Source organism: Aquarana catesbeiana, linkage group LG08 (assembly GCF_042186555.1).
Source record: "Aquarana catesbeiana isolate 2022-GZ linkage group LG08, ASM4218655v1, whole genome shotgun sequence".
Lineage (NCBI taxonomy): Eukaryota > Metazoa > Chordata > Amphibia > Anura > Ranidae > Aquarana > Aquarana catesbeiana.
The window spans coordinates 274,861,991-274,889,949 of NC_133331.1; the positions used below are offsets into that span (position 1 = coordinate 274,861,991).

General features: G+C 43.1%; 1 protein-coding gene across 4 annotated transcripts in view; it reads right to left on the reverse strand.

The window, feature by feature from the left end:
• The window catches only part of LOC141106496 (calcium-binding protein 2-like), a 170,250-nt gene extending 155,032 nt beyond the window's left edge, over positions 1-15,218 (reverse strand). Inside the window, exon 1 of one of the 4 annotated variants that reach the window (XM_073597304.1) lies at positions 15,134-15,218. Coding sequence is in view for 3 of the 4 variants with exons in the window: in XM_073597300.1 (XP_073453401.1) it covers positions 3,243-3,635 (393 nt within the window). In the remaining variant the exon portion in view is untranslated. Of the gene's footprint in view, positions 1-3,242; positions 3,667-10,410; positions 10,437-15,133 lie in introns of those variants that run through there. The other 3 variants (XM_073597303.1, XM_073597300.1, XM_073597299.1) reach the window with 3 other exon arrangements.
• Positions 15,219-27,959: the final 12,741 nt, after the last annotated feature.

Genomic DNA, 27,959 nt, shown 5'->3' on the forward strand with positions numbered 1-27,959 from the left:
AACTGCAGCTAAATCGTACATTTCCGGTCGAATGTTCTGCCTACAAGCTATAGTAGCCACTCCCACTCCCACTCTACAATACTCTACAAGACTCTACAAGACTCTGGTCCAGCCGTACCTGGAGTATGCTGTCCAGTTCTGGGCATCAGTCCTCAGGAAGGATGTGCTGGAACTGGAGAGAGTCCAGGGAAGGGCAACAAAACTAATAAATGGACTGGAGGACCTTAGTTATGAGGAAAGGTTACGAGTACTGAACTTATTCCCTCTGGAGAAGAGACGCCTGAGAGGGTATATGTACAAATACCATACTGGTGACCCCACAATAAGGGATAAAGCTTTTCCGCAAAAGGGAAATTAATAAGACACGCAGCCATTCACTAAAGTTAAAAGAAAAGTGGTTTAACCTTAAACTGCATAGAGGATTCTTTACTGTAAAAGCGGTTAGGATGTGGAATTCCCTTCCACAGGCAGTGGTTTCCACGGGGAGCCTCGATAATTTCAAAAAACTATTAGATAGGCACCTGAATGACCACAACATACAGGGATATACAATGTAATACTGACATAAAATCACACACATAGGTTGGACTTGATGGACTTGTGTCTTTTTTCAACCTTGCCTACTATGTAACTATGTTTCACTAATTGATTTTGCATGCTTAAAGGAGAAGTTTGGAATGCATAAAATAAAACTGTCTGACCATGCAGGTGTTACATCAGCTCTAAGACCGAGAGCTGACCATCATATGGCCAGTAATCAGTCAGCATATTGTCTCTGCCCCATCAGCAGATAGCAAGCATGACTTTGGGAGACAGGGGTATCAACTGACTTGGGGTGACAGGAGTACAAGAGTAAATGTATTCCTGTGACCCAACAGAGCAGTATGCTTTTTTACAGTCAGTTCTAAAAAAATCTATTGAGCAAGTGAACAGAAAACAAATGCTAAAGCTATTTTTAAACTCTATGTGCGAACATCTGTAATCCTTCTTGGGATTTAATTCCCATTATCCCCTGTGAATCAGCTGAAATTTTAAATCAAGTGCACAATGTGAGAGTCAGCAATGGCTTCTTTAATGACAGAATTAAGGACGAGTGATCATATCTGAAGTCTCTTCCCTCTGCAAATGTAATATTGTGATATTTCATACAAGCCCCAAACTGTGAATACGGTTACAATCACCTCAAGTGTGATATTTCATAAAAGGGAACTTTGAGTATTCAAAGCCAAATTGGAGAGCCCCTCTTAATGGTCATGGCAGGTAACCAATTCTGAAAACTGAGAGATTTCATCCCCAGAGTTTTTAATATTTAAGAAAACAGTGGGTGATTTGATTTGTTAACTCCTTTTACACATTTTTTCGGTTCCAATCTTTTTATTAAAGTCGGAACAATACAGAAGTAAAACAATGGGAGAACAAGAAAGGAACCAGAATAGAATGCCATGTCCATCATACATAATCTTACACACAGATTCTGGTTCCTAAAGAGGTAGGACTGCAACCATGTTCCCTGAGTTTTGAATAACATATCACATAGGAGTATGCGTTAAATTGGGGGCCTCCCTTGTTTAGATTACGGGATCGCCCCAACTTTTAGGAAACAAAACATTCAGATCCTCTAAACCTAATTATCAGCCCTCGGGCGCCTTTTACACATTTTTTATTGAATTTTAGCAAAGAAATGGTATAGAGCTTGGGAGTAAAAGTACAATTTCAGCATTTGCAGAAGGCACTAAGTGGAATAAAGTCCTTACAGGATGTCTCCAACTTACAAGCCAACCTCAATGCACCATTTATTTAGGCAACTATGTGGCAAATGAGGTTTTAATGCACTCGGGGGCTAAAAACATGCATCGTAGATTCTAGGAGAACAGCTGGGTGAGTCAATGGCCGAGAAGGACCTGGGAGTTCCTGTCAGGTCTCTCACTTACCAGACCAGTGAGTCCGCTTGGGCAGAGGGTAGGCTCCCTTACGTATCCGACTTGCGGCCCCTGACAGAGCAGACAGGAAGCCCGCGAGTGCGGAGTGGTATGAGAGCCTGTGCAGAAGTCCGGATCCCGGAAAGAGGAAGTCCACAAACAGCAGGTGGTAGTCAGAAGCACAGGCAACAAATGCTGAGCAGGAGCGGACAGACTGGTCACACACACAGGCAGGGTTCGGCAACAGGCGAGCAGCAGAGGCACAAGAGGAGAAGGCAGAAGCGGAGTCAAACAAGCCAGGGTCAGATGCAGGCGGAAGTCAGGGGAGTCCAATAGGCAAGCTGGGTCGTCAACAGATCAGAACACAGGAACACAGGAGCAGGTAACGGGAACTTAGGTACAGGAGCTGTTGATCAGGCAGCACCGAGCAGAGAGTGCAGGAAGCCTAAATAGGCTGATTGGCGCCAAACGCGCGCACGTGTGTGCGCCGGTACGCACAGGCGTGCCCGAGAGCGCCCCCGGACAGCGGCGCACACACCAGCACCACCAGGCACACGCATACCAGCGCCCATAGGCGGACGCGCGCTAACGCGGACGCGCGCTAACGCGAACGCGCGCGTGCACCCGGGCACCACCACGCACACCATGGCCAGCCGGATCACCAACACCAGTGTCCATAGAGGCAGGTGCCCCAGCACCCACAGGAACGCGCGCACCAACGTGCACCGGCACACAACGGCGCCCAACCAGGTAACCTCTCTGACAGTTCCGGTAGATCATAGACTTAATAATAGCATGCAATGCCAAGCTGCAGTGTCTAAAACTAGCAAAGTACTTTCATATATTAAAGAGGTATAGATTCTAGAGAGAGAGAGAGAGACATAATTTTGCCCCAGTATGAATCATTAAGCAGACCTCATCTGAAATATGCAGTTTAGTTTTGAGCACCAGTTTACAAAAAAAGATAATGGAGAACTGGAAAAAGTGCAGAGAAAGTTAACCAAACTAATAAGAAATATGGAAGAACTGAGCTATCAGGAAATTAGGATTAGCTGAACTGAATTTATTCTCTCATGAGAAGAAGAGAACACACATTGTGAACAATGAAGGAAAATTAGCACGGTAACATGTGTTCCAGCCTTGGACAACTAAGAAACAAAGAAAAATTATAAAGTTAAGATAAAGTGAGATCCTGGACAGCACGTGAGTCAAGAGATCCTAAGAGAATCCCAATATTCACAATGGCTGAACTATGACCTGTTTCTAATCAGAACTTAAATATCAGCTTTGGATTGACTGATCCTTTAAAGATTTCTCCCCTACCTTTAAGGCAGTGTTATGTTTAAGCCGCATTCTTAGAGATCGCAAGATAGGCGTCTCCGTAATAGGAACTCTCTCTTCTCTCACAGCAACTGTCTCTTCTTTCTCCAAGTGGCTCTCTGCTCCATCATCACTTAATCGTCCTCTGGACCTTGATTTCATAAGCTTTTTTTTGCCTCCTTTTGTGCTTTTGCTTGCTGTCCCATTATCATTGGTCTCATTCAGAGTGCGCTGTGTTTCTCGAAGAAAGAAAAACATGATGCCTCTCTCTCCTTGTGGTAGTATCTTCTCTCTCAGACTTTCATGTAGCAGAGAACAAGAGACTTCTGGTGGACCTTCTGCTACATCACAGTAGCATGTTAAAGTATTACATATCAGAAGATGAAACCTCTCCATCAATTATGTATGACACAAAGTAATTACCAACCAGTCAATCTTAGAGATATCAGGAATTTAAAAAAAAACTGCTTGTCTGGGTTTATTAAAAGGAGGTTGTTTTCTGTGTTTAGAAGTTATTCTTTCATGCTGGTTTTTGGGGCTTAGAATGACTATGACTATGGCTGTTTATAATAAATTTTCCTCCACTTTCTGAGAACCTAGACAGCTGCAGGGATGCAGAAGCATGTGACTTTAATGGTATCTTTGAAGTATTCTTTCATGGAGCATTATTCTAGCAAAATTTAAACCAGAAAATGTAAAAATAAATAATGTTTGCGCTAGGTCTCAAGATTGTAAAGAAAAAGCAGCCACTTTAAAACCTTAAACTGATACCAGTCCACAGTAGTGTATTTAGGTTTTGTGCTGCCCTAGGCCTGACTAAACTTGTGAACCCCCTAATTTAAATATGACCCACCCCTCCTGTCAAGGCCACACCCCTTGCTGTTTAAGACCCGCCCTGAAATTTTCAAGTGGGGACACTGGGTCTGAGGGCCGGGGGGGCTGCAATGGATTCCCCTAATTTGTATAGATTTCCTCTCACTTCCTGTTTGGCTATGGGGCAGGAAGTGAAGGGAAATCTCTGCAATGGGACAAGGATGGTAAGAAAATAAACTGACAGGGGCTATAACCCTCCCTTTTTCTATCCAAAATGAGAAAAAAAAGTGTTGACTATAGTTCTACTTTAAGCACAAATTTCTGATAATTTTATGGAGAGGAATAAGAAGATATAACCATGCCAATGGTGCTGCAGGAAACATATAGCACAGTGAGGAAGGGTTGTGGTCCAGGATGATAGGACAGTCAAAATTAGAAGCGGCGCCCCCCCCTCCCCCCCGCAGTTGCAGAATGCTGGCCGCCTGCATACTGGAAGCAGTGCGGCTGCTTTATGGGGGCACTAGACTAATTTGCCTCTCAGCCCAGTCCGCCCCATAAGACTGGTGTTATTCTAACAGTGTAGCGCAAGCCGGCGGGACTCTTTTCGTGCTGCCCCCCTGCAAAGTGCTGCCCTAGGCCTGGGCCTTGTTGGCCTAGGCCAGAATACAGTGCTGCCAGTCCATGTAAAAAACAGTGCTAATTCTAGTGTGATACTCAATTAGTGATAGGCGATAAACACCAATCCAAATGAAATAACTTTCAAAAAACCTGTGAAGCAAAAAATGGGCAAATAAATTAAAAAATAAATGTGTCCATAGGAGGAGGGTCTCCACAGAGAGTGACCTAACAATCCACCTTATACATATAACAGTACTAATGCATGATACGTAATCAGTAACAAGTGATAAGCATCATCTGAGTGAAAGAAATAAAAAAAGACATGAAAACTAAGAAATTATACATTGATGGAAAAAATGTCCATAAAAGGAGAACATCCACAGAAAATTATTCATCAGTTCTGATGAGGTGGAATGGCTTTTAATTTGTATGCAGCAAGCGCACATGACCACATTTATAATATGATGGTCCTACAGATCTGGTAAGAGGCAACTTTGATTTTATCACTTGGTGGTGGACTCTTGCACAGCGAAGGAGAAACATTTTTTTATGCACACCTTAAAGCGGAGTTCCAATTAAAAAAAAAAAAAAAGAGGGTTTCCGCTCCCCCCCCCCAAAAAAAATGACATGCAAAATGTGGCATGTCAGTGGGTCACCTTCCCTTAAAGCGGAAGTTCCATTTTTGGGTGGAACTTCGCTTTAAATGTTGGATTTCTTTCCGATTGGAGTTTCTTTAAGGAGAACTGATGAATCATTTTCCGTGGATGTTCTTCTATGGACATTTTTTCTATCAATGTATAATTTCTTGGTTTATTTTTTATTGATTTTGCTCAGTTGATGCTTATCCCTTGTCACTGATTAACTATTATTATGCATTGATGCCGTTTTATGTATGAAGAGGATTGTTGGCTCACTCTCTGTGGAGACCCTCCTCCTATGGACACATTTCTTTTTTTCATTTATTTGCTAATTTTTTCTTTCACATTTTTTGAAAGTCGTTTCACTTAGATTGGTGTTTATCGCTTATCACTAATTGAGTATCATACTAGAATTAGATCTGCTTTTTATGTGTACTATCTAGTGGACTGGTATCAAAATTTAAGCCAGGACTATGATTTACAACTTATGTGCTTCTCGTGGTATATATACAGTGGGGACGGAAAGTATTGAGACCCCCTTAAATTTTTCCCTCTTTGTTATATTGCAGCCATTTGCTAAAATCATTTAAGTTCATTTTTTTCCTCATTAATGTACACACAGCACCCCATATTGACAGAAAAACACAGAATTATTGACATTTTTGCAGATTTATTAAAAAAGAAAAACTGAAAATCACATGGTCCTAAGTATTCAGACCCTTTGCTCAGTATTTAGTAGAAGAAGCACCCTTTTGATCCAATACAGCCATGAGTCTTTTTGGGAAAATTGCAACAAGTTTTTCACACCTGGATTTGGGGATCCTCTGCCATTCCTCCTTGCAGATCAGTGATTTTTATCGTGACTGGGACATTATGGCAGACACATCAGACACTTTTGGCACTATTTTAGGACCATTCACATTTATACAGCGATCAGTGCGATTAAAAATGCAAAAGTAAATATGACTGGCAGTGAATGCATTGTGAACAGTGAACAAATATGACTGGCAGTGAAGGGGTTAACCAGGAGGGGGCGCTGCAGGGATTAAGTGTGTCCTAAGGAGTGATTCTAACTGTGGGGGATGGGCTATGTGTGACACGACACTGATCACTGTTCCCGGTCACAGGGAGCTGTGATCAGTGTCCTGTCACTAGGCAGAACGGGAAATGCTTGTTTACATCAGCATTTCCCTGTTCTTCCTCTCCGTAAGACGATCGCGGGTATCCCCACAGACATCGAATCCGCGGGACCCACGGTCGGACTCACGGAGCTTGTGGCGGGCGCGCACCTCCTATGCGGACCTCGCGAGATCATGTACATTAACGTGATTTCGCGCAGCGGAGCCAACCTGCTGCAGTAAAACTGCAGCGGCTGGTCCACAAGCAGTTAAAGGAGTACTAAAATCACATTCATAACATTATGTATTAATAAAGATAATTAATCACAGACTCAAAATGCTGTATTAGTATTGTTGAAATATTTTTTCTTTCTTTTTCTTAAATGTTTGCATATCCTTAGTCCATCCCTGTAGCTGATATTTTTTGGCTCTGCATAGCAGCCAGCAGGGGGAGCCACAGTAAAAGGACACATCTCCAGGCTCATTTTAGCCCTGAAGCCAGGGTTTGGATGCCAGAGCAGGTAATCAGATGAGCCGGGGTCAGGAAGCCAGAAATCAACGTAGTAAGGAGCCAAAGCAGGAACTGGTATCAGAACAGGCCAGGTCATAGACAGGAACACACTGGATATTGTTGACCATGCAAGGGCGATGAGAGAATGAGCTAAGCTGTCTAAATAGCCAAAACAGGCTGGCTGTAGGCTGGACTAATGAGGCAGGTTAATGGTAACCCAGTGAGTCACTGTGGAAACAATGACTGGCTAGTAATTAACCGATAGCTGAGCAGCTCGGAGCACTGAAAGAAAAGAGCTGTCCATAAGTAGCAGAAGCCAGACCTGACACAGGCAGGCAGCTGGCCACTGCATAGTGTCAAATATAGCTATTCAGCCTGACCATTGGTTGCTGGGAACAGTTACATTGTTTATAAGGTTGAAAAAAAGACACAGGTCCATTCAGTAACCGATCAACTATCAGCACAGCATGGCTAAAATTTGCACCATCCAGTGGCCACCAGGGAGGATCATTATTGTCTAAAGGGATGTACTCTTTCACTCAGGCTTATCACTTGTCATCACTTACACTCTCCACTCTCAGTACATCTGAATTTGGGACTAAAAGGGGGACAATGAGAGAGCAGAATTAACTGTAGACACAGGCATAAATTAAAATGGATGAATTTTAAGGTATTTATGATGACTACACAAAATTTAAAAGAAACATCAGAAACCAATTGAGAATTTAAACTTGAAAATGGGCCTAGAAACATTGTCTGTGACCGTGTCAGGTATTTTTGTTGGCAAACTATAGAGACTGGTGAAATTCTCTTAGATTTGCCTCCAGTGGTGGCTGGTGCTCAAAATTTTTGGGAGGGCGAAAACAAACTGAAAAATCCTGAAAAAAACCCCCATCAATTGCAGCCTCACTGTGCCCATCAAACGCTGCCACTGTGCCCATCAAATGCTGCCACTGTGCCCATCAAATGCTGCCACTGTGCCCATTAAATGCTACTACTGCGCCCATCAAATGCTACCACTGCGCCCATTGAATGCAGCCACTGTGCTCATAAAATGCTCCTACTGTGCCATCAAATGCAGTCACTGTGCCCATCAAATGCTCCCATCAAATGCTCCCACTGCGCCCATCAAATGCTCCCACTGCGCCCATTGAATGCTCCCACTGTGCCAACAAATGCTGCCACTGTGCCCATTGAATGCAGCCACTGTGCTCATCAAATGCTCCTACTTTGCCATCAAATGCAGCCACTGTGCCCATCGAATGCTGCCACTGTGCCCATCGAATGCTGCCACTGTGCCCATCGAATGCTGCCACTGTGCCATCAACCCTGTCTCGGTGGAGCAGCGGGTAACGGCGGCGAGCGGTGTCCTCCATGCTCCTCCATGTCCATGATGTCTTCTCCCGTCCTCTCCTATGATTGGACACCTGATAGGCGGGTGACAGCGGTAGCCATGGATAGATTCATGTATAGTTGCCACCTCATCCCTTTAAACCCGAACACCTTTGAATTACACAGGTTCTGAGGCTAATTAAATGCAGATAAGGCACCAAGTGAGTTTAATTACCACTTTAATCAGCCACAGAACCTGTGTAATTAATATGTGTTCTGGTTTAAAGGGATGTGGTGGCAATCATAGATTCATGCAATGCATGAATCTATCTATTGGTAAAAGAGGGGGTGGTTGGAGAGGGGGCACCCTTATGGACGCACAGCCACTGCTTGCCTCCCTTAATTATACTATAATCATGGTAGTTAAAAGATTGTGTGTCTCTTTAATTATGGAGGAGAGACAAACTTTGGCTTCTGACAAACAACAGATAGGGAATGTAAGCTGGAGAATCAGCTTTGGACTCAATGAAAAGTTAGCTATCACCTGATCTCCTTTATGTGAATTGTATCCTTTAGAAAGCCAGACCAGCATTGTTTAATATCCAACAGTCCAGCTAAATTAGTTAATATAATTAAATCCAGCTAAATTAGCTCAGAAAGAAATATTTTAACATATGACTGTTTTCTATTGTTTTGCTTTACTTTATTTTCTTTGGTGTACGGGGTTGTGCATGTTGATTTTTTTAATTGACCAGTAAAACATATTTAGGTTAAGCTTTCCATGTGAACATTTCTGCCTACTTTTTTTATATTATAAGTAAAGTCAACCTTTTGAAAGGATACAAAATACACCTGAGAATCATCCACCACTACTTTGCCATTTCACAGCATTCTGTAGCATAGGGGCAACATTTTTCAGTGCCTACACAAGGGGGCTGATTCACTTAAAGTGTATTATTAGGTCAAACTTTTTTTAGTTTTGAATACAGTGGTAAGGGTGAGAGCCCCTGTCAGATTTTTTTTTTTTTTTTTTGCGGTCTACACTGGCTGTATTTACTTTTTCTGTTTTATCCAAGTGACGATTGTCTGGCTCAATGTGTTAAAAAATCCAACATTGTTGTCGTCAGAACAGGAATAAAAGTGAAATCTTCCATTGTGGACATTTCTTCCAATGATAACTGCCTAAGGCTTCATTTACACTTGCGTTGCAGATCACTTTTCAGAGTCTGGTACAGGAGCGGCTAACAGGGATTCAGCAGATGATACTGTTGCCTCCTCCAAGTATGCTTTTTTTTTTTTAAGCAGCCTTTTTTCAAATACAAGTACCACGCTACAACCATGAGCCTAGCACTAGGCCTGCTGCTGTGGCGAGGCCCCATTCAACAACAGGGGTGTAAATGGCAAAGGACCATGGCGTGTGTACAACTTTATCAGGCTGCCATGTTATTTTAGAGTGGGTGGTTAGGGACAGTAAAACCAACTGCCTATTTTTGCTTCCCTCAATTGCAAGTGTACACACAAGCCTAGGAGGGGATTTCCCTTACTTTAGAGAACTTTCCTCTTGCTTCTTGTCGTGTCTACAGGACAGGAAAATAAGAAAAATCTCCCCAACTTGAAACAGGTGTCAATAGAAAAATTGACAGGGATTTTAACTATCCCCTGCTCTGTTGAAGAAGAATGAAAAAAATGTGGCTTTAGATGTACTTTAGAGGTACAGCATGTTCACAAGCAAAGTGAATAGTCATTTAGCTTAGTAAATGAGGTGAGGATAAGTGAAAAGTCACATTACAAGGAATACCCAGATTAATAAAGTCAACATAGCTTCGCCTCATTTACTAAGTTATGCAAAAATTCAATTTGCAAAGGATCATTCTCTACTGCAGAATTCATACTGTAAGTGCTATATCATTCACAACTGACTTGTTTAAGCCTATGAAATATAATCATAAAAATAAGGTGCAAAAGAGTGAAACATTACAATACTATTAGCTAAATTTGACAGTCAACACACAATCTAAGTGTATGGGAGTTTTTCTTTTCGGATTTTTCTAAATTTCAGATAAATTCTCATACCTTGTAACTATTTATCCAGAATGGTCATGAAAAATTCTTTCCCATGAACCATCATCTGCTAGACCTACCATGTGATGCCACTGATGGAAATTTTCACATGGCCATGGGGAGTGTCATGAATTCACAGCTATTTGATGTAATTAGCGAAAATTAAGCAGCCCTGCCTAGACCTGCTACAGCCAAAGCTGTTGTAATCATGCTATGCGTATGGCTTGGATTATTGTGAAATACAAACCTAGTCTTGCAGCATCATGCATTTCCCGGCCCTGTAATTCTCTAGCTATTTAGAAACTGATCACTACATCTTTCGCACATAACACACGTTCTCTCTTGAGGATGTATTAAACATTACAGAAGGGTATGCTACTGACACAGTGCACCTGGGTACCTTCTGACATTAATTCCTTTCTCAGTAGCAGCTTTGCCTAAAGTAGGAGCAATAAGTAGGTAGTAATGAAAATAGTTAACAGGCACATTAGTTAAAAACTGATACATGTAAATTGTTATATTAGGCTTCGTGCATATGACTGTACAGCATGCAAAGCCTGCATAATCACTCTTAGCACCATGCAAAGCACCATGGTGTGTGTACAAATCTTTTCAGGCTGCCATGTTATTTTAGGGTGGGTGGTTGGGGACAGTAAAACCATTGCTCAACTGCCTATTTTTGCTATCCTCAATTGCAAATGTACACACAAGCCTAGGAGGGGATTTCCCTTACTTTAGAGAACTTTCCTCTTGCTTCTTGTCATGTCTACAGGACAGGAAATGAAGAAAAATCTCCCCAACTTGTGCCATCAAATGCTCCCACTGTGCCCATCAAATGCTGCCACTGTGCCATCATATCCTCCCACTGTGCCCATCAAATGTTGTCACTGTGCCCATCAAATGCTCCGACCATGCCATCAAATGCTGCCACTGTGCCCATCAAATGCTGCCACTGTGCCCATTGAATGCTCCCACTGTGCCATCAAATGCTCCCACTGTGCCATCAAATGCTCCCACTGTGCCCATCGAATGCTGCTACTGTGCCCGCCCGCCAACTGCCCAGCACTTACCCTGTCTCTGGGGGCAGCAGGTGACGGCGGCGGGCGGGCACAATGGTGTCCTTCATGTCCTTGATGTCTTCTCCCGTCCTCTCCTCGCTTGATAGGCGTCCAATCACAGCACTTGTCTTTTCAGCCAATCAGGTGACGGGTAATAGACCCGAGCACCCGATTGGTGGAGAGGCGGTTCAGTGTTAGGAAAGTGAATATTCATTCGCTTTTCTAACACACCTGGATGAACTGCGAGCAACAAGCATGGCGCTCTCTGTTTACCTTTTTTGACTCCTATTAGAGCCTACTCCCGCCGCTGTAATTCAGGTGCCTGAATAGGGGGTGGCAGTGGTGGCCATGGATAGATTCATGCAATGCATAAATCTAACTATTGGTGATAGAGGGGGTGGCTGGAGAGAGGGGGTGGCGCCTGTGCGCCCTTATGGACGCACCGCCACCGCTTGCCTCTCTTAATTATACTATAATCATGGTAGTTAAAAGATTGTGTGTCTCTTTAATTATGGAGGAGAAACAAACCTTGGCTTCTGACAATCAACAGATAGGGAGTGTAAGCTGGAGAATCAGCTTTGGACTCACTGAAAAGTTAGCTATCACCTGATCTCCTTTATGTGAATTGTATCCTTTAGAAAGCCAGACCTGCATTGTTTAATATCCAACAGTGAACACTGACCTCATTTATAATGTGCCTTAAAGGAATATTGCCACCTTAAAAAAATCCAGCTAAATTAGTTAAAATATTTCTTCTTGAGCTATAAAAGAATATTAACATATGACTGTTTTCTATTGTTTTGCTTTACTTTATTTTCTTTTGTGTTCGGGGTTGTGCATGTTGATTTTTTTTATTGAACAGTAAAGCATATTTAGGTTAAGCTTTCCATGTGACCATATCTGCCTACTTTTTTTTTATATTATATGTAAAGTCAACCTTTTGAAAGGATACAAAATACACTTGAGAATCATCCACCACTACTTTGCTATTTCACAGCATTCTGTAGCATAGGGGCAACATTTTTCAGTGCCTACACAAGGGGGCTGATTTACTTAAAGTGTATATTAGGTCAATTTTTTTAGTTTTGAATACAGTGGTAAGGGTGAGAGCCCCTGTCAGATTTTTTTCTTTTTTAGCTTTCTAGGTCTACACTGGCTGTATTTACTTTTTCCATTTTATCCAAGTGACCATTGTCTGGCTCAATGGGTTAAGAAATCCAACATTCTGAGTTGTCGTCAGAAAAGGAATAAAGGGTAAATCTTCCATTGTGGACATTTCTTCCAATGATAACTGCCTTAAGCCGCGTACACACGATTGGATTCCCCCGACGGGAATTGTGCGATGACAGGCTGTTGGCAGAAAATCCGACCGTTTGTACGCTCCATCGGACAATTGTTGTCGGATTTTCTGCGGACAAATGTTGGATGGCAGGCTTTAAATTTTCCCACGGACAAATGTCTGTTGTCGGATTTTCCGAGCGTGTGTACACAAGTCCATCGGACAAAAGTACAAAGTACAAACACGCATGCTCGGAAGCAAGGACGAGCTCGAAGCGGTCGGTCTTGTAAACTAGCGTTCGTAATGGAGAATTATCATTTGTGACGTGGCAAATTATGAAATCTCCAAATGCAGCGCACAATTCTGTTCTTCTTTAATGGGATAATAATAAAGCTGCTTTGCTGGTGATACTGATGGAGTTATGGCAAACAAATTTTAAAATTCTTTTTTTTCTTGTGATATCAAGAACAATATTATTATGCATGTTATTTTTTTTTTTGGTGCAAGTTACCACAACACCATTTCCCCGTAGTTTTTTATGATCAAAGATACAACTATGTTGGTGTCCCGTGTTAATTTTACATTGTATTTTTTATAATGTAACTGCCTACTGCCAAACTGTCATTTGAAGTAAAACACATAGCCAAGTATTATTCTCCCTAATTTTTTATTGTGCATTAAAAAAAGAAAACAAATAAAATTAGACATGCTATCTGCCAATAAAACTTAACTAAAAGGTGCATTCTATGCATCCAAAAATATAGAAAATATCCCAAATCAAATCATTATTCAATCAATAAATAAAATAAAAGCCTTAATGCATGTGTCCTGCTTCTTAATATAGGGGGTCAACAATGCCAAGAGTTGGTGAAAGCAGGGGTCCATCATCCAGAGATAATTCCAAAAATCATCTGGATTATTCTCCTGGAGCTCCCGCAGCAAAGGCATATGACATAGTGTGGTCACTATAAATAAAGCAACCAAGAAATCCTCCTCCTCCTGTTCCTGGACTGGACTTGGGTCAAAGCAACTCCAAGGCCAATAATAAATAACACGTTATCTCCTCCGATTCCACAACATGGCTGGTTGACAAACGGCCGTTCAGAAACGAACTGAAAAGCGCAAAATGAAAAGCCTGAATCAACACTCACCAAACTTCTACTAACACAAAATTAGCAGAAGAAGCCCAAAGGGTGGCGCTAAAGAGCTGAAAAAACAGGTAGTATGTCACTACGTTCGTGTTTGTTGAACAACAATTGTGTTCCGTTTGTATGCAAGACAAGTTTGGAGCCAACACCCTTTGGACAAAAGTCTGTGGTTTTGTCTGCGGAAAATCTGATTGTGTGTATGAGGCTTAAGGCTTCATTAACACTTGCGTTGCAGATCACTTTTCAGAGTCTGGTACAGGAGCAGCTAACAGGGATTCAGCAGGTGATACTGTTGCCTCCTCCAAGTCTGCATTTTTTTTTTTTAGCAGCCGAACCTTTTTTTCGAATACCACGCTGCAACCATGAGCCTAGCACTAGGCCTGCCACTGTGGCGAGGCCCCATAAAAAAACAGGGATGTAAATGATAAAGCACCATGGCGTGTGTACAACTGTGTACAACTTTACCAGGCTGCCATGTTATTTTAGGGTGGGCGGTTGGGGACAGTAAAACCATTGCTCAACTGCCTATTTTTGCTGCCCTCAATTGCAAGTGTACACAAAAGCCTAGAAGGGGGTTTCCCTTACTTTAGAGAACTTTCCTATTGCTTCTTGTCGTATCCACAGGACAGGAAATTAGGAAAAATCTCCCCAACTTGAAACAGATGTCAATAGAAAAATTGACAGGGATTTTAACTATCCCCTGCTCTGTTGAAGAAGAATAAAAACATTTTGGCTTTAGATGTACTTTAGAGGTACAGCATGTTCACACGCAAAGTGAATATTCACTTAGCTTAGTAAATGAGGTGAGGATAAGTGAAAACACACATTACAAGTAAGGATGAGCTCCGGCGTGTTCGCACATTCCACGTGCAGAGCCCGCCAGGAAGTTGGCACTGTACTGCGCTAATCAGAGGCAGTGAGACATCTGCAGCCGCACATCCGGTAAATGTCTCATTGCCTGTGATTAGCGCAGTGCCGACTTCCTGGCGAGCTCTGCACCTGGGCTGTGGGAACACGCTGGAGCTCATCCTTAATTACAAAGAATACCCAAATAAAGTCAACATAGCTTCGCCTCATTTACTAAGTTATGCAAAAATTCAATTTGCAAAGGATCATTCTCTACTGCAGAATTCATACTGTAAGTGCTATATCATTCACAACTGACTTGTTTAAGCCTATGAAATATAATCATAAAAATAAAGTATAAAAGAGTGAAACGTTACAATACTATTAGCTATATTTGACAGTCAACACACAATCTAAATGTATGGGAGTTTTTCTTTTCAGATGTTTCTAAATTTCGGATAAATTCTCATACCTTGTAACTGTTTATCCAAAATGGTCATGAAAAATTATTTCCCGTGAACCATCATCTGCTAGACCTACCATGTGATGCCACTGATGGAAATTTTCACATGACCATGGGGAGTGTCTTGAATTCACAGCTATCTGGTGTAATTAGCAAAAATCAAGCAGCCCTGCTTAGACCTGCTACAGCCAAAGCTGTTGTAATCATGCTATGCATATGGCTTGGATTATTGTGAAATACAAACCTAGTCTTGCAGCATCATGCATTTCCCGGCCCTGTAATTCTCTAGGAAAATAGAACTAGAACTTCTACTGAACTAGAAACTGATCACTACATCTTTCGCACATAACACACGTTCTCTCTTGAGGATGTATTAAACATTACAGAAGGGTATGCTACTGACACAGTGCACCTGGGTACCTTCTGACATGAATTCCTTTCTCAGTAGCAGCTTTGCATAAAGTAGGAGCAACAAGTAGGTAGTAATGAAAATAGTTAATATGTACATTAGTTAAAAACTGATGTAACACATGTAATTGTTATATTAGGCTTCATGCACATGACTGTACAGTGTGCAAAGCCTCCATAATCACACCTCTGGGACCTGCAGCTGCCCCGTACAGCAACCCATTGAGATGCAGTTGTATAAAGCATTTGCACGCACATGGACGTATGCTTCGAATGCACACTATCTGAATTCTGAGCATAAGTTTGTGAACGTGCGAGTGCTTTCTGCAACTCCCAGCATATAACTACGTACAGCTGTATTCATCTATATCGGTATCTAATTCATCTCAAAGGGCAGCAGCTATGTTAAGGGGGAGATTAAGAAGGCATTATCATTTATATAGCAAACTAAAAAAAAAAAAAAAAACTATCAAAACAGTGAACCGACTGTAAAAGCTGGTCATAGATTACATAGTTACATAGTAGGTGAGGTCGAAAAAAGACACAAGTCCATCAAGTCCAACCTATGTGTGATTATGTGTCAGTATTACATTGTATATCCCTGTATGTTGTGGTCGTTCAGGTGCTTATCTAGTAGTTTCTTGAAACTATCGATGCTCTCTGCTGAGACCACCACCTGTGGAAGGGAATTCCACATCCTTGCCGCTCTTACAGTAAAGAACCCTCTACGTAGTTGAAGGTTAAACCTCTTTTCTTCTAATTTTAATGAGTGGCCATGAGTCTTGTTAAACTCCCTTCCGCGAAAAAGTTTTATCCCTATTGTGGGGTCACCAGTACGGTATTTGTAAATTGAAATCATATCCCCTCTCAAGCGTCTCTTCTCCAGAGAGAATAAGTTCAGTGCTCACAACCTTTTCTCATAACTAATATCCTCCAGACCCTTTATTAGCTTTGTTGCCCTTCTTTGTACTTATTTCAACCTGTAGGTTGAACTTAAAAAACAAACCTGATCCCCTCAACCACACATTCATTACCTTTCTAAAAGAGAGCTTGTAGACAGGTAATGGCCACCGCCATTATCTGTCTACATGCTCTGTTTTAACTACCAAATTGTTCAGCCCCATACACACTATTGGATTGTCTGCAGATTTTTGTCTTCAGATTTACCAAAACCATATAATATGAGGTCAAACCTTAAGAGTTTCCATTTGTATGCAATCAGGCAGGCCCTTGCACTACATGGTTTTGGTAAATCTGAAGACAAAAATCTGCAGAAAATCTAATAGTGTGTATGGGGCCTAAAGCCTCGTACACACAATCGGATTCTTGGCCAACAAAGCATCAGACTTTTGTCCGAAGGGCGTGTGCCTGGATTTTGTCTTGCATACTTGCACACAATTGTCGGCCAACAAATACAAACGTAGTGACGTTCTATGAGAGGATTCAGCTCTTGAGCGACACCCTTTGGGCACTGTCTGCTAATGTTGTGTTTGGTGAGCATTGATTCCGAGCATGCGTGATTGTACTTTGGACTTTTGTGTGATGGACTTGTGTATACACGATAGTAAAATCTGACAACAGACCGTTGTCCGCTAAAAATGTACTAGACTGCCATCCAATATTTGTTGGCGGAAAGTTGGCCAACAATTGTCTGATGGAGCGTACTAACGGTCGGATTTTAGGCAAGCAGTCTGTCATCACACAATTCCCTGCCGAAAATCTGATCGTGTGTATGAGGCTTAAGTGTATTTTGACACATATTTTAAATTAATAAAGTGGTTTTACACTATGGGGATTCTTCTATAATTTCATGGAATGGATTAATCAATTGGAATTAACATGAGACATGGAGGAGTGAAGGAAAAACATTGAATTAACAGCACATCCAGTTGCAACACAAGGAGGTGTTCTCTAAACGCCCTGTTCCTGATATTAAGGAATGAGTGGGGACACAAGAGGGGAGCACAGCACTGTGCATTCAGCACGTTATGAAAGAGCAAGTTTTATGCACCGGCAATTTGAGAATTGCACAGTATTCATCACTTTTTTGAAGGACTTAAAATATTGTAGGACTTAAAGCAGAGTTCCACCCAAAAATGGAACTTTCGGATGGACGGATAACCTCTTTTTAGGGGCATCCAGATCTCACTTCCTCCAGGGGCTCTGTGGTGCCAGAAGGAAGTTCACCTCTCCCTCCATGCAATCTTCTGGGACACATCACAGATCCCAGAAGATTGCCCGGACAATCACAGCGGCTCGCGCATTCGCAGTGACTGCTCGGCCATGAAGCCACAGCCGGGCGCCCACAGTCAGAATGCCGGCGCCAGGGAGAGGTGCGGGGCTTCATTCGCCCACTTCACTGGACCCTGGGACAGGTGAGTGTCCAATTATTAAAAGTCAGCAGCTACACTTTTTGTAGCTGCTGACTTTTATAAGGGTGGAACTCCGCTTTAAGTACCATTGTATATGGATGATATCTAAAGAGGCAGCGCTGTGTGTTCTTTGCAGTTATCACAAGAGACCTATAAGTATCTTATCACAGCAGCAGCTCTAATATATTGTATTTATTTCATTTTATTTATTTTTTGCACTGGCACTTTAAGGATTTCATTTAATCACATAATTTAAAGGAATTTTCATGAATAATATCAATGTGTATAGAAGGAATTTAAAGAGGCAGCGCTATATATTTCTCACAGTTTAACCACTTGCTTACTGGGCACTTAAACCGCCCTCCTGTCCAGACCAATTTTCAGCTTTTAGCGCTGTCGCACTTTGGATGACAATTGCGCGGTCATACAACACTGTACCCAAATGAAATTTTTATCATTTTTTCCTACAAATAGAGCTTTCTTTTGATGGTATTTGATCACCTCTGCGGTTTTTAGTTTTTGTTAAAAAAAATTTAAAAAAATATATTTTTTTAAATATTTTTTTATAAAATTTTGCAAACAGGTAATTTTTCTCCTTCGTTGAGGTGGCACTGATGGGCACTGATGTGTGGCGGTGATGGGCACTGATGTGTGGTAGTGATGGGCACTGATGGGTGGCGGTGATAGGCACTGATTGGGCACTGATTGATGGCAGCACTGCTAGGTGGCACTGATTGGCACCACTGGAGGGCATTGATAGGTGGCACTTGTGGGCATTGATAGGTGGCACTTGTGGGCACTGTGGGCACTGGCAGGTGGCAATAATAGATGGCACCTGTTGGCACAGATGAGGCATATGTGCCTCCTTTCTCTTCGGGACCGATGTCCCTTTGACATAAGCCGGTGATCGGCTTGTTTTTCCTCCTCACGCTGTCAGCGTGAGGAGAAAACGAAACCGATCACCGAGGTTTTGTTTATATCATGTGATCAGCTGTCATTGGCTGACAGCTGATCACATGGTAAGGGGCCGGGACTGGCCCCTTACTCGGATCTGTGATCATTCGAGTCTCCGTGACTCGGTGATCACAGCGCGCACACCGCGCACCCTGCAGGGTGCGCGCGGTGCGTGTGCACAGGGGAGGACGTCCCATGATGGCCTCCTGGAAATTGAGGTCCGCGCTGTAGCCGTCATTCGGCTATGGCCCGGACCTCAAGTGGTTAAAGAGGCAATGCTGTGTGTTTTTTGCAAATATCATAATAGATTGAGCTTGGTTCAACCACAGTGACCACATGTGGACCAAAATTCAGCCGATCCCTGCTAAACTGGCTGAATTTCAATCCATGTATGGATAGCTGTAGACCCCTTTCACACTGGGGAGGTTTTCAGGCGCTTAAGCGCTAGAAAAAGCCTCTGCTAAGCGCCTGAAAACTGCTTCCCATTCACTCCAGTGTGTCTTTTCACACTGGGCAGTGCGCTTGTGGGACATTCCGAAAAGTCCTGCAAGCAACATCTTTGGAACGGGTTGGGAGCGCTGTATTTAGCTCTTCCAAAATGCCTTGCCCATTGGAATGAATGGGCAACGCTTTCAAATCGCTGCAAAGCGGGAGTTTTTAACCCTTTTTTTCAGGTTAAATGCACCACGCTAGTGGTCGAAAAAGCGCCGCTAAAACAGGCGGTGCTTTACCGCTAACGACCGGTGCTTTCAGGGTGAAAGCAGTCTAACGGCCCATACACACGATATGAAAATCGTATGGAAAAATTGGTAAGACGAGCGGTCTGCCGATTTTTGGATCGTTAGTACAGGCTTTTGACATCCGATTTCGCTTGTTCTTCAGACAAAAGCTGGATGTGCAGACTATAACATTTGTGAATTCAACATCCGATTTTTGTTTCATTAGTACGATTTTTGTACGAAACAAATCATAAGAGCAAGACTACACATGCTCAGAAACGAAAGAATACATACAAAACTATTCAACACATTATGTCACTTCTGACATTGTATTCTGCCATACGAAAAATTTCATATTGTGAGTAACGTCTTTACTTTCAACATGAGACTAGCATGCCACAAAAAAATAAAATTCGGTCATCTGAAAAGCGCGTGTACGAGGATTTAGCAACAACCTCACTGCTGAGATGGAAGAATACAAATCAGTAAGCCTGGCTACTCCATGATGTATAGCAAACCCAATATAACAGGCACATATCTGAACCACTGTTGGAAGATTCAGCAGGCATCTCTGGGTGCCTGCATGTCAGGTAAGTTTGCCTCTGCACCTACCCATGGGGTTGATTTACTAAAACTGGAGAGTGCAAAATCCGGTGCAGCTCTGCATATAAACTAATCAGATTCCAGTTTTTAGCATAATTGAACAATCTGAAGGTATAATTGATTGGCTACCATGTACAGCTGCACAAGATTTTGCTCTCTAGTTTTAGTAAATCAACCCCCAAGTGACTTAAATCCCAGGCCACCCAGGTACATCCTTGTCACTTCAGATCTCCTTTGACACAATGAACACTTATTTCAGAGTCAGTGACTCAGAACATTTTGAAGCCATAAGATCAGAAAGACAGAGGCAAGTCAGAAATGGCAACTCATATATTTCTTTGTTGCAAGGAACCCTTTAGACCTATGCGTTGCAGTAATGCACCTTAAAATGCAGGTTAAACTGCATTTTACCACCGTGTGATGTGTTGTGATGCCATTCAAGATTTAAAGTGGCACTCCAATGCTCTAATCTGGTGGACATCTAACACACCTGCTTTGCATTGTAGTGTGCCACATCACTTAAACTGGTGCGGGTCCAAATCTAGGTCTACAGTACTGTGGTACATTGGCAGCCAGTTCAGATGGTACCACTAAAGACTGCACAGGTGTAAAGGGGCCCCCTATTCTGAGCTTGGGTAATATAAAATATATAACTATATATACAATTTTATATATAACTATATTTAAAATAATTTAACTCCTTACTACCCACCATCTGTTTATTAACATTCCCTATAGCACGTGCGTATATTATAGTTTGCAGCCCTGTACTTAGGATGCATTAGCGCTATATGCATACTAGTGTGTGCATCTTATGGCATATGTGTGCTTACCCCCCAGCACTATATAAACTGAAACATTGCATGGAGAGATTGCTTCAGCTAGTTCCTGGTAACGTGACCTCTCCCACTGTTCTGCCTTCCCTTGTACAACCCAACATAAACAGCTTCATGTGCTTTCCTCATGAAAAGCATCCCACACAATGAAGTTAATGAAATTAAGGGTAACTCTGGTGACACAGACAAAAAGATGGAGGAATCCCAGCCCTGAAGACACAGGACCACCTCACTGGAATTTCAGTACTCTGAGAGCAATTGAGGAAGCACTCCTCACAATAGCTGGGTCTTGCAGAGAAGCTGTGTATTAGGCTCAAGCCAGCATATTCCAAAGAACCTCGGTCTATAAAGCACATATGGGTTATGAAGTAACACCATTACAAAAGGGTTAACTCAGCAAGACAAGAAGAGGAGTGTAGTTACTATGGTTATGGGTAAATGAAGCAACCAGTCATTAAATGTGGTACCCAGTAAGGTGGCAGGCAGGGCAGGACTTAGGGTGGTGGGGGCCCCTGGGCTTGAGTCACTTTCGGGACCTACCTTCTATACATTACTTTAAATGGCGCCACTCTGATACCATTTGTCCGCCATTACATCACTGTCTAATGCAGACAGGTTTTCAGCAAACCTCAAGATAAGAGTTTAAGGAATTTTAAGGAAAAAACTATTTAAGGAAAAAAACTTACATTTAAATGCTCGTCATTGCAGATTTGCACAGCGTCCATCTGCATGCTTGTCCAGTGTCATTTGCAGCCTTGTCAGTGTCATTTGCAGCCTTGCCCAGTGACATTGCAGCCTTGTCAGTGTCATTTGCAGCCTTGCCCAGTGACATTGCAGCCTTGTCAGTGTCATTTGCAGCCTTGCCCAGTGACATTGCAGCCTTGTCAGTGTCATTTGCAGCCTTCCAGCCTTATCAGTGTCATTTGCAGCCTTGCAGCCTTATCAGTGTCATTTGCAGCCTTGCAGCCTTGTCAGTGTCATTTGCAGCCTTGCAGCCTTGTCAGTGTCATTTGCAGCCTTGCAGCCTTATCAGTGTCATTTGCAGCCTTGTCAGTCTCATTGGCAGGCTTGTCAGTGTACTTGGCTAGCTCCGCTCACAGTCACGCCCAGTCCCTGTGTTATGTCCATCAGAGGGCGGGACTAGGCGTGACTGTGAACGGAACTAGCTGAGTATAGCCGAGTACACTCGGCTGGGGCCCCATATTGGGCGGGGCCCATGGGCTTGAGCCCAGTCAAGCCCTATGGTAAGTCCAGCCCTGGTGGCAGGTCCTTCAATAGAGAGGGGGTCAGTGTTCTGGCTCCCTCCCTAGTGGTCAGTATCCAAAAGCAACAGGATCTGAACATGCATTATAGAGATCTTTGACCTGGCCATGAGGTACGGTAAGGGAAGAGTTTAGTGATAGCACGTATGAGGTCTGCGCTAGGTGCTCGGCAGGATCTCATTCTGTTACTGGGAGTGAGATAACAGGGGTACACTGGACTGGTGGAGTGAGCACAGGATCAGCATGTCCCTCCTAATGCCACATACAAGTTACAGTGTGTAGAGACATGGGACAAGTCGCTTTCCAGAGGAACTCTGCACTTTATTACTGCACACAGTGAAAGCTTATCTCTAAGTCTGGGAACTGTCTTAATGTGTGATTTTTCACATGACCGCAGCCCCCGCGGCAAGGGTGTAGGAGGCCCACCCACTAACAGACCAAATAGTCTTTCTGCTACAGTACCTCTGTTGTCTACCTTTTCTGACTTGATTGTGTTCTGTTCATGTTCCTGCCTCCTGATCTAGTACCCTGTTGTTTCTGCATCTGGTATCTGTCCAGTGATCTGCAGCTCCACCTATCAGCATTGAAAGATCAAGTGCTGCCTAAAAGTACTAGCACATGTATCACTCCATGTCTGTACATTTCCTGTTGACACTTCTAGGAAGTGTTGGACAGGAGGTATTAATTCTTTCTCCAGGACCTTAAGTATGTGACATGACTAGTCCTTTGTCTTCTGCTTCCCTTTTTTTATTTAAGTTTTCAAAGTGATTATCCCATACCTCTCAACTTCAGAACTTAAGAATGAGGGAGACTTTGGGGAAAGAGTGACATGGGGCGCGCTATGCGGCAAAATGTGGGTGTGGCCAAACATGATAACGGGAGGGACTTAATGGCAGCGGTTAAACATAATCTGGGCTCCCTTGTACCTATAAAATATGCTTTGATTGGTGTGCCACGAGCTGGAGTCTCAGGGATACATATAAACCTCAACACAAAAAGAGGGAGGGTTTAAACCAAAGCTGAGCGTAGTTGGTGTATACAGTGCAGCATTGCTTGAGCAAATGTACATCAGAAGGAAATCTTATCTCAAATGTCAGAAATATGCAACATAACACTTAGGGCACATTCACACTAGTGGTTGTAGGGGTGGTAAAAACTATGATACATGAAACAAAGGAGAAGGATCACTATGGTACATGGAAGAAAGGAAGGAAGGATCACTATGGTACATGGAAGGGAGGAAGGATCACTATGGTACATAGAAGGGAGGCAGGATCACTATGACACATGGAAAGCAGTAAGGAAGGATCACTATGGCATATGGAAGGCAGAAATGATCACTTTGACACCTGGATGACAGGAAGGATCACTATGGTACATGGAAGGCAGGAACACTGTGGTACATGGAAGGCAGAAAGACTAAGACACATGGAAGACAGGAACACTGTGGTACATGGAAGGCAGGAATGTTATTGCACATGGATGGAGGGAATGGTATGGGACATGTAAGGAAGGATCACTGTGGCACATGGGAGGAAGAGAGAGAGAGAGAAGAGCCCACTCACCCCAGGCTGCTCCCCAGTCCAGAGGCTCAGGCAGACATCAGGCTCACTGGCTGCTTTAAAATCTCTCACCCACACAACCTCTTCCTAGCATAAATTGGCTGCATGCTGCGGGCACAGGGGGGACATAGGGAGGGGGTGAAGCTGACCTGACCCACCTCCTCCCTCCTCGTACATTCCATGCCGCGCGCGGGGGACTGTGCTGCTGAGCACTGAAAGAGCCTGACTGCTGCAGCATGGCGCGCATTGGACAGGGGGGTTACTGGAGTCTAGTACCAGTAATGGGCTCTGCTGCAGGACTCAGCCCAGATTTGCTTGAAATTCTGTGATGGTCCTGGCGATCCCGTGATAGTTGGGAAGTATGGCATACAGTGACACCCAGATTGCACAACTGCAAACTCTGAAAAGTGTTGCCACCTTCTGCAGTAATATAGAGCAACACCAAATAGTGGAAGACGAGGGGGCATGCGTTTATTGTATAAATCCTTTGGCGGGTAAAACCCTTATTATAGGTTTCTTTCTACTGTGTACTTGCCTGGTTGACTTACCTGTGAGTCTGTCAGGGCTTTGCAGATCAATGTGATATGAGGAAGTCAAGGACATCAGGTGGCCCCATCAGAGGACCCCTTATATCACAGTCCCAATAAGAGTCCCCCCTCACATCAGGTGTCCCCAACAGAGCCCCTCCTTACATCAGGGTCTCCATCAGAGGACCCCCTTATATCACAGTCCCCATCAAAATCCCCCCCACAGCAGATGTCCTTATCAGAGTCCCTCCTTACATCAGGGTCCCCATCTGAGGACCCCCTTATATCACATTCCCCATAGATAAGTAGAGCCCAGTGTACCTGTCCAATAGGTCCCTGTAGCTCAGGAGCTGGGAGCAGAAGCACGTTGCAGAAAATGTACAGTAATAGGAGGGCGGGACTCGGGGGGGGGGCATTTATGGGAGTGCAGATGATGATTGGTAGCAGCTCTGGCCAAACAGAAGCCTCTCATCAGCCGCCTATGTGAGACTCCAATCCGCTGAGAGGAGCCGACACACGCACCCTCAGCTCACTATGGATTGAAGTGCGGACGGGGCAGACAGGGGGAAGGAGCCTGACTGCTGTAGCACCGCACGACCGCTTGCCACGTACCGAACAGGGGGAATTAGTGGAGTGGAACAAGTTCTGGTACCGGGCTCTGCTGAGAGACTCAGCCCAGATTTGTGGGACACCGGGATTTGCTTGAAATTCCGAGACAGTCCCGGTGAATCTGTGATGGTTGGGAGGTATGTTATCCTTTTCAAATGTTTGTGGGTATAGCAATGAGAAGGGTATACTGCCACTGAAGATAACGAAGGTAAACAAGGTATATGCCTTTCCTTCTTTATTTGTGAAGTGCAGTACAGGAACCAGGAAGAGGCCAACCATAACATATCTCAAAATTTCTTGGATTCTTGTTCCCCTTTAATAAATCAACGCTATTCTTGTTTTTGGGAATGGTAAAAGCTCTTTCCAACATCCACTTAGAATAACCCTATTTAGAAACTGTTTGTAAAGTATAGAGGCTTCATAAGCAAACCACTGGTCACTACTATTGTACATACTGTATATACGCCCGACCCGTAAGAACTGACCTACCGAGATTCCCTTAATGGCTCTCAAGTGACCTGACTAGGCTTGGAGCAATGAATGGCCCGAAAGAGGCTTCCCGTATAATGTGATAGTAACATTAGACCTAACACCTGCCAGTCGGACATCCAGAAAACAAATCTCCTTACTGTCTGCATGACCTGTAAAATGTAAGTTCCTATTATTGTCATTAAAAAGAAATGAGTCTAAATGTCCCACACCATATTTCATCACAAATATAAGGTCATCAATAAATATGAAATTAATTTTAATATATGACCTAAAGGGGTTCTCTCCACTATAGATGCAGGGCCTTAAATGTAACTGGTCTAACCAACTCCTCACACTCTCTGAGATTACTAGCAGATCCACCCTCTTGTGCCAGTTCTTCTAGATCCCTTATAGCACAAAAATCACCAAATGTGTATTTTTTTAAATCAAAAGTTGGATCAGCCACATAAAAATCCAAGTTCAAGATCACTTTTATCTTTTTCAGAAAAATAATGCTTTTAATTGTCACATTCTTTACAAATTTGTTGATGTCCAAAATGGTCTCAAATAAGTTGAAGTGCCTTTGTGGATTAAAGCTCATTCCCTTGGATAGTAGGGAAGCTTCACTTATAGTTAAAGTCCTGTTGGACAAATTTAGCACATTGGTTTGACTTGTCACATCTTGCATTCTGGCCCCTGGTACTCTCTCCATTTTTGCCCTTCACAGGTTTTCTGTGTTCCAGCTTCTCTTGTGGTTTCTGTGCTTTTAAGCCACCTTTTTTGGGGGGACAGGTATGTTAGCTCCTTCCTGGGACCTAAACATAGAATGCACTGGTGAGTGATTTGAGTCAGAGGTGGCCAAAGTGTCATCCATAAGCTCCTTTTCCATATCTGAAAAGCTAACATGCTTTTTATTACCATTAGCAGAATAAGACGGACCATTCCAAAAATGTCTCTGCTTCCAAATGTAAACACTGTTATGCCCTGTATACACGGTCGGATTTTCCGACAGTAAATGTGCGATCGGAGTGTGTTGTCGGAAATTCTGACCATGTGTGGGCTCCATCGGACATTTTCCATCGGATTTTCCGACACACAAAGTTTGAGAGCAGGCTATAAAATTTTCCAACAACAAAATCCGACCGCGTCAATTCCAAACGTGTGTGGACAATTCCGACGCACAAAGTGCCACGCATGCTCAGAAGAAATTCCGAGACGGAACAGCTCGGTCTGGTAAAATTAGTGTTCGGAATGGATATAGCACTTTCGTCACGCTGCAATGTTTAAAATTGTTTAATGCAGTGCACTCTCTTCTTCTTTATAATGCTAGAAGAATGAAGTAGTTTTGCTGCTGATATTGACACAGACTTCTCACGAACTTCTTTCTTTATTATTTATCATGATTTCATCAATATATTTTGCTTTGTCATATCTGTCAAAAAAGATATATTTTTTTTGGGGGGGGGGTTTGTATTTTTTTCAAGCCTGATCGTGTTTTTGTTTTTTTTATTTTTATTTTTTTACTCCAGAATATTTTTGGGTGTGTTTTGTGTGTCAAGTTACCACAACACCATTATTATCTTGCATTATTTAATCTCAAGGAGATTGCTTGGTGTTGATTTCTCTTGTTAATTTCACATTGTATATTTGAAATGTACCTGCCTCCTCACAAACAAACTGTCCTTTTTGAAGGAAAACACACAGGCAAGTATAATTGAAACAAAAAATCCTTTTTTAAGGTCTCAAAATCAAACAAAGAGGGAGGCAATACTGGAGAAAGAGCAGAAATTGGTGAAGCCTTTGACCCCCAGGGCAGACATCAATTATTTTACTGCAAAATTGGTGGCCTGAGGTGTCCATATCTAAGGGAGTGCAGTCTGGTCCAGAAGTCCCAGAGATCATGAAAGCAGCAGATGACATGTATGTTCCCAGGCTGTGGTCATACAAGAGGCTGCATCTTTTGCCAGACCAGACTGAACCCAGGGCCATCACTCTCTGGTCTTCCTTACATGCTTCCTTCCCGGCTGTGGCTCTGGTGTTGGAGGTGTGGCAGGAGGAGGAGTAGGACCTGGAGGAGGAGGAGGACCTGGAGGAGGAGGAGGACCATGGGTGAGCTGACAAATGTGGGTTTCACATGTGAGTTGGCCCCTCAACCCCTTATTTAGAGCTTCCAAAATTACAAACTCACATAAGAGTCGTTGGCCCTCCTCCATCTGCATCATTTTGCACGCAGTTAGCTCTGCAAAATCATCTTCCACACTGTGGGGTGTTCTGAGGGCCTCAGTAGCCTTCCAAAAGAGGCCTATTGCAGCCTCCTCCTGCCACTTTTCTTTGAAGGCGGAGGGGAGGGACTTGGGTATCAGGCAGCCTGCTTGGCCTGGTCATCTCCTGGCTGAGACTTCCCTGAGTATGAAAAAGGGACATGATTTTAGTTTTTGGTTCATCAATCACAATCATAAATTAGTACCCCAAACTAACATATATTTAACATCAATTTGACAACCAGAAATAT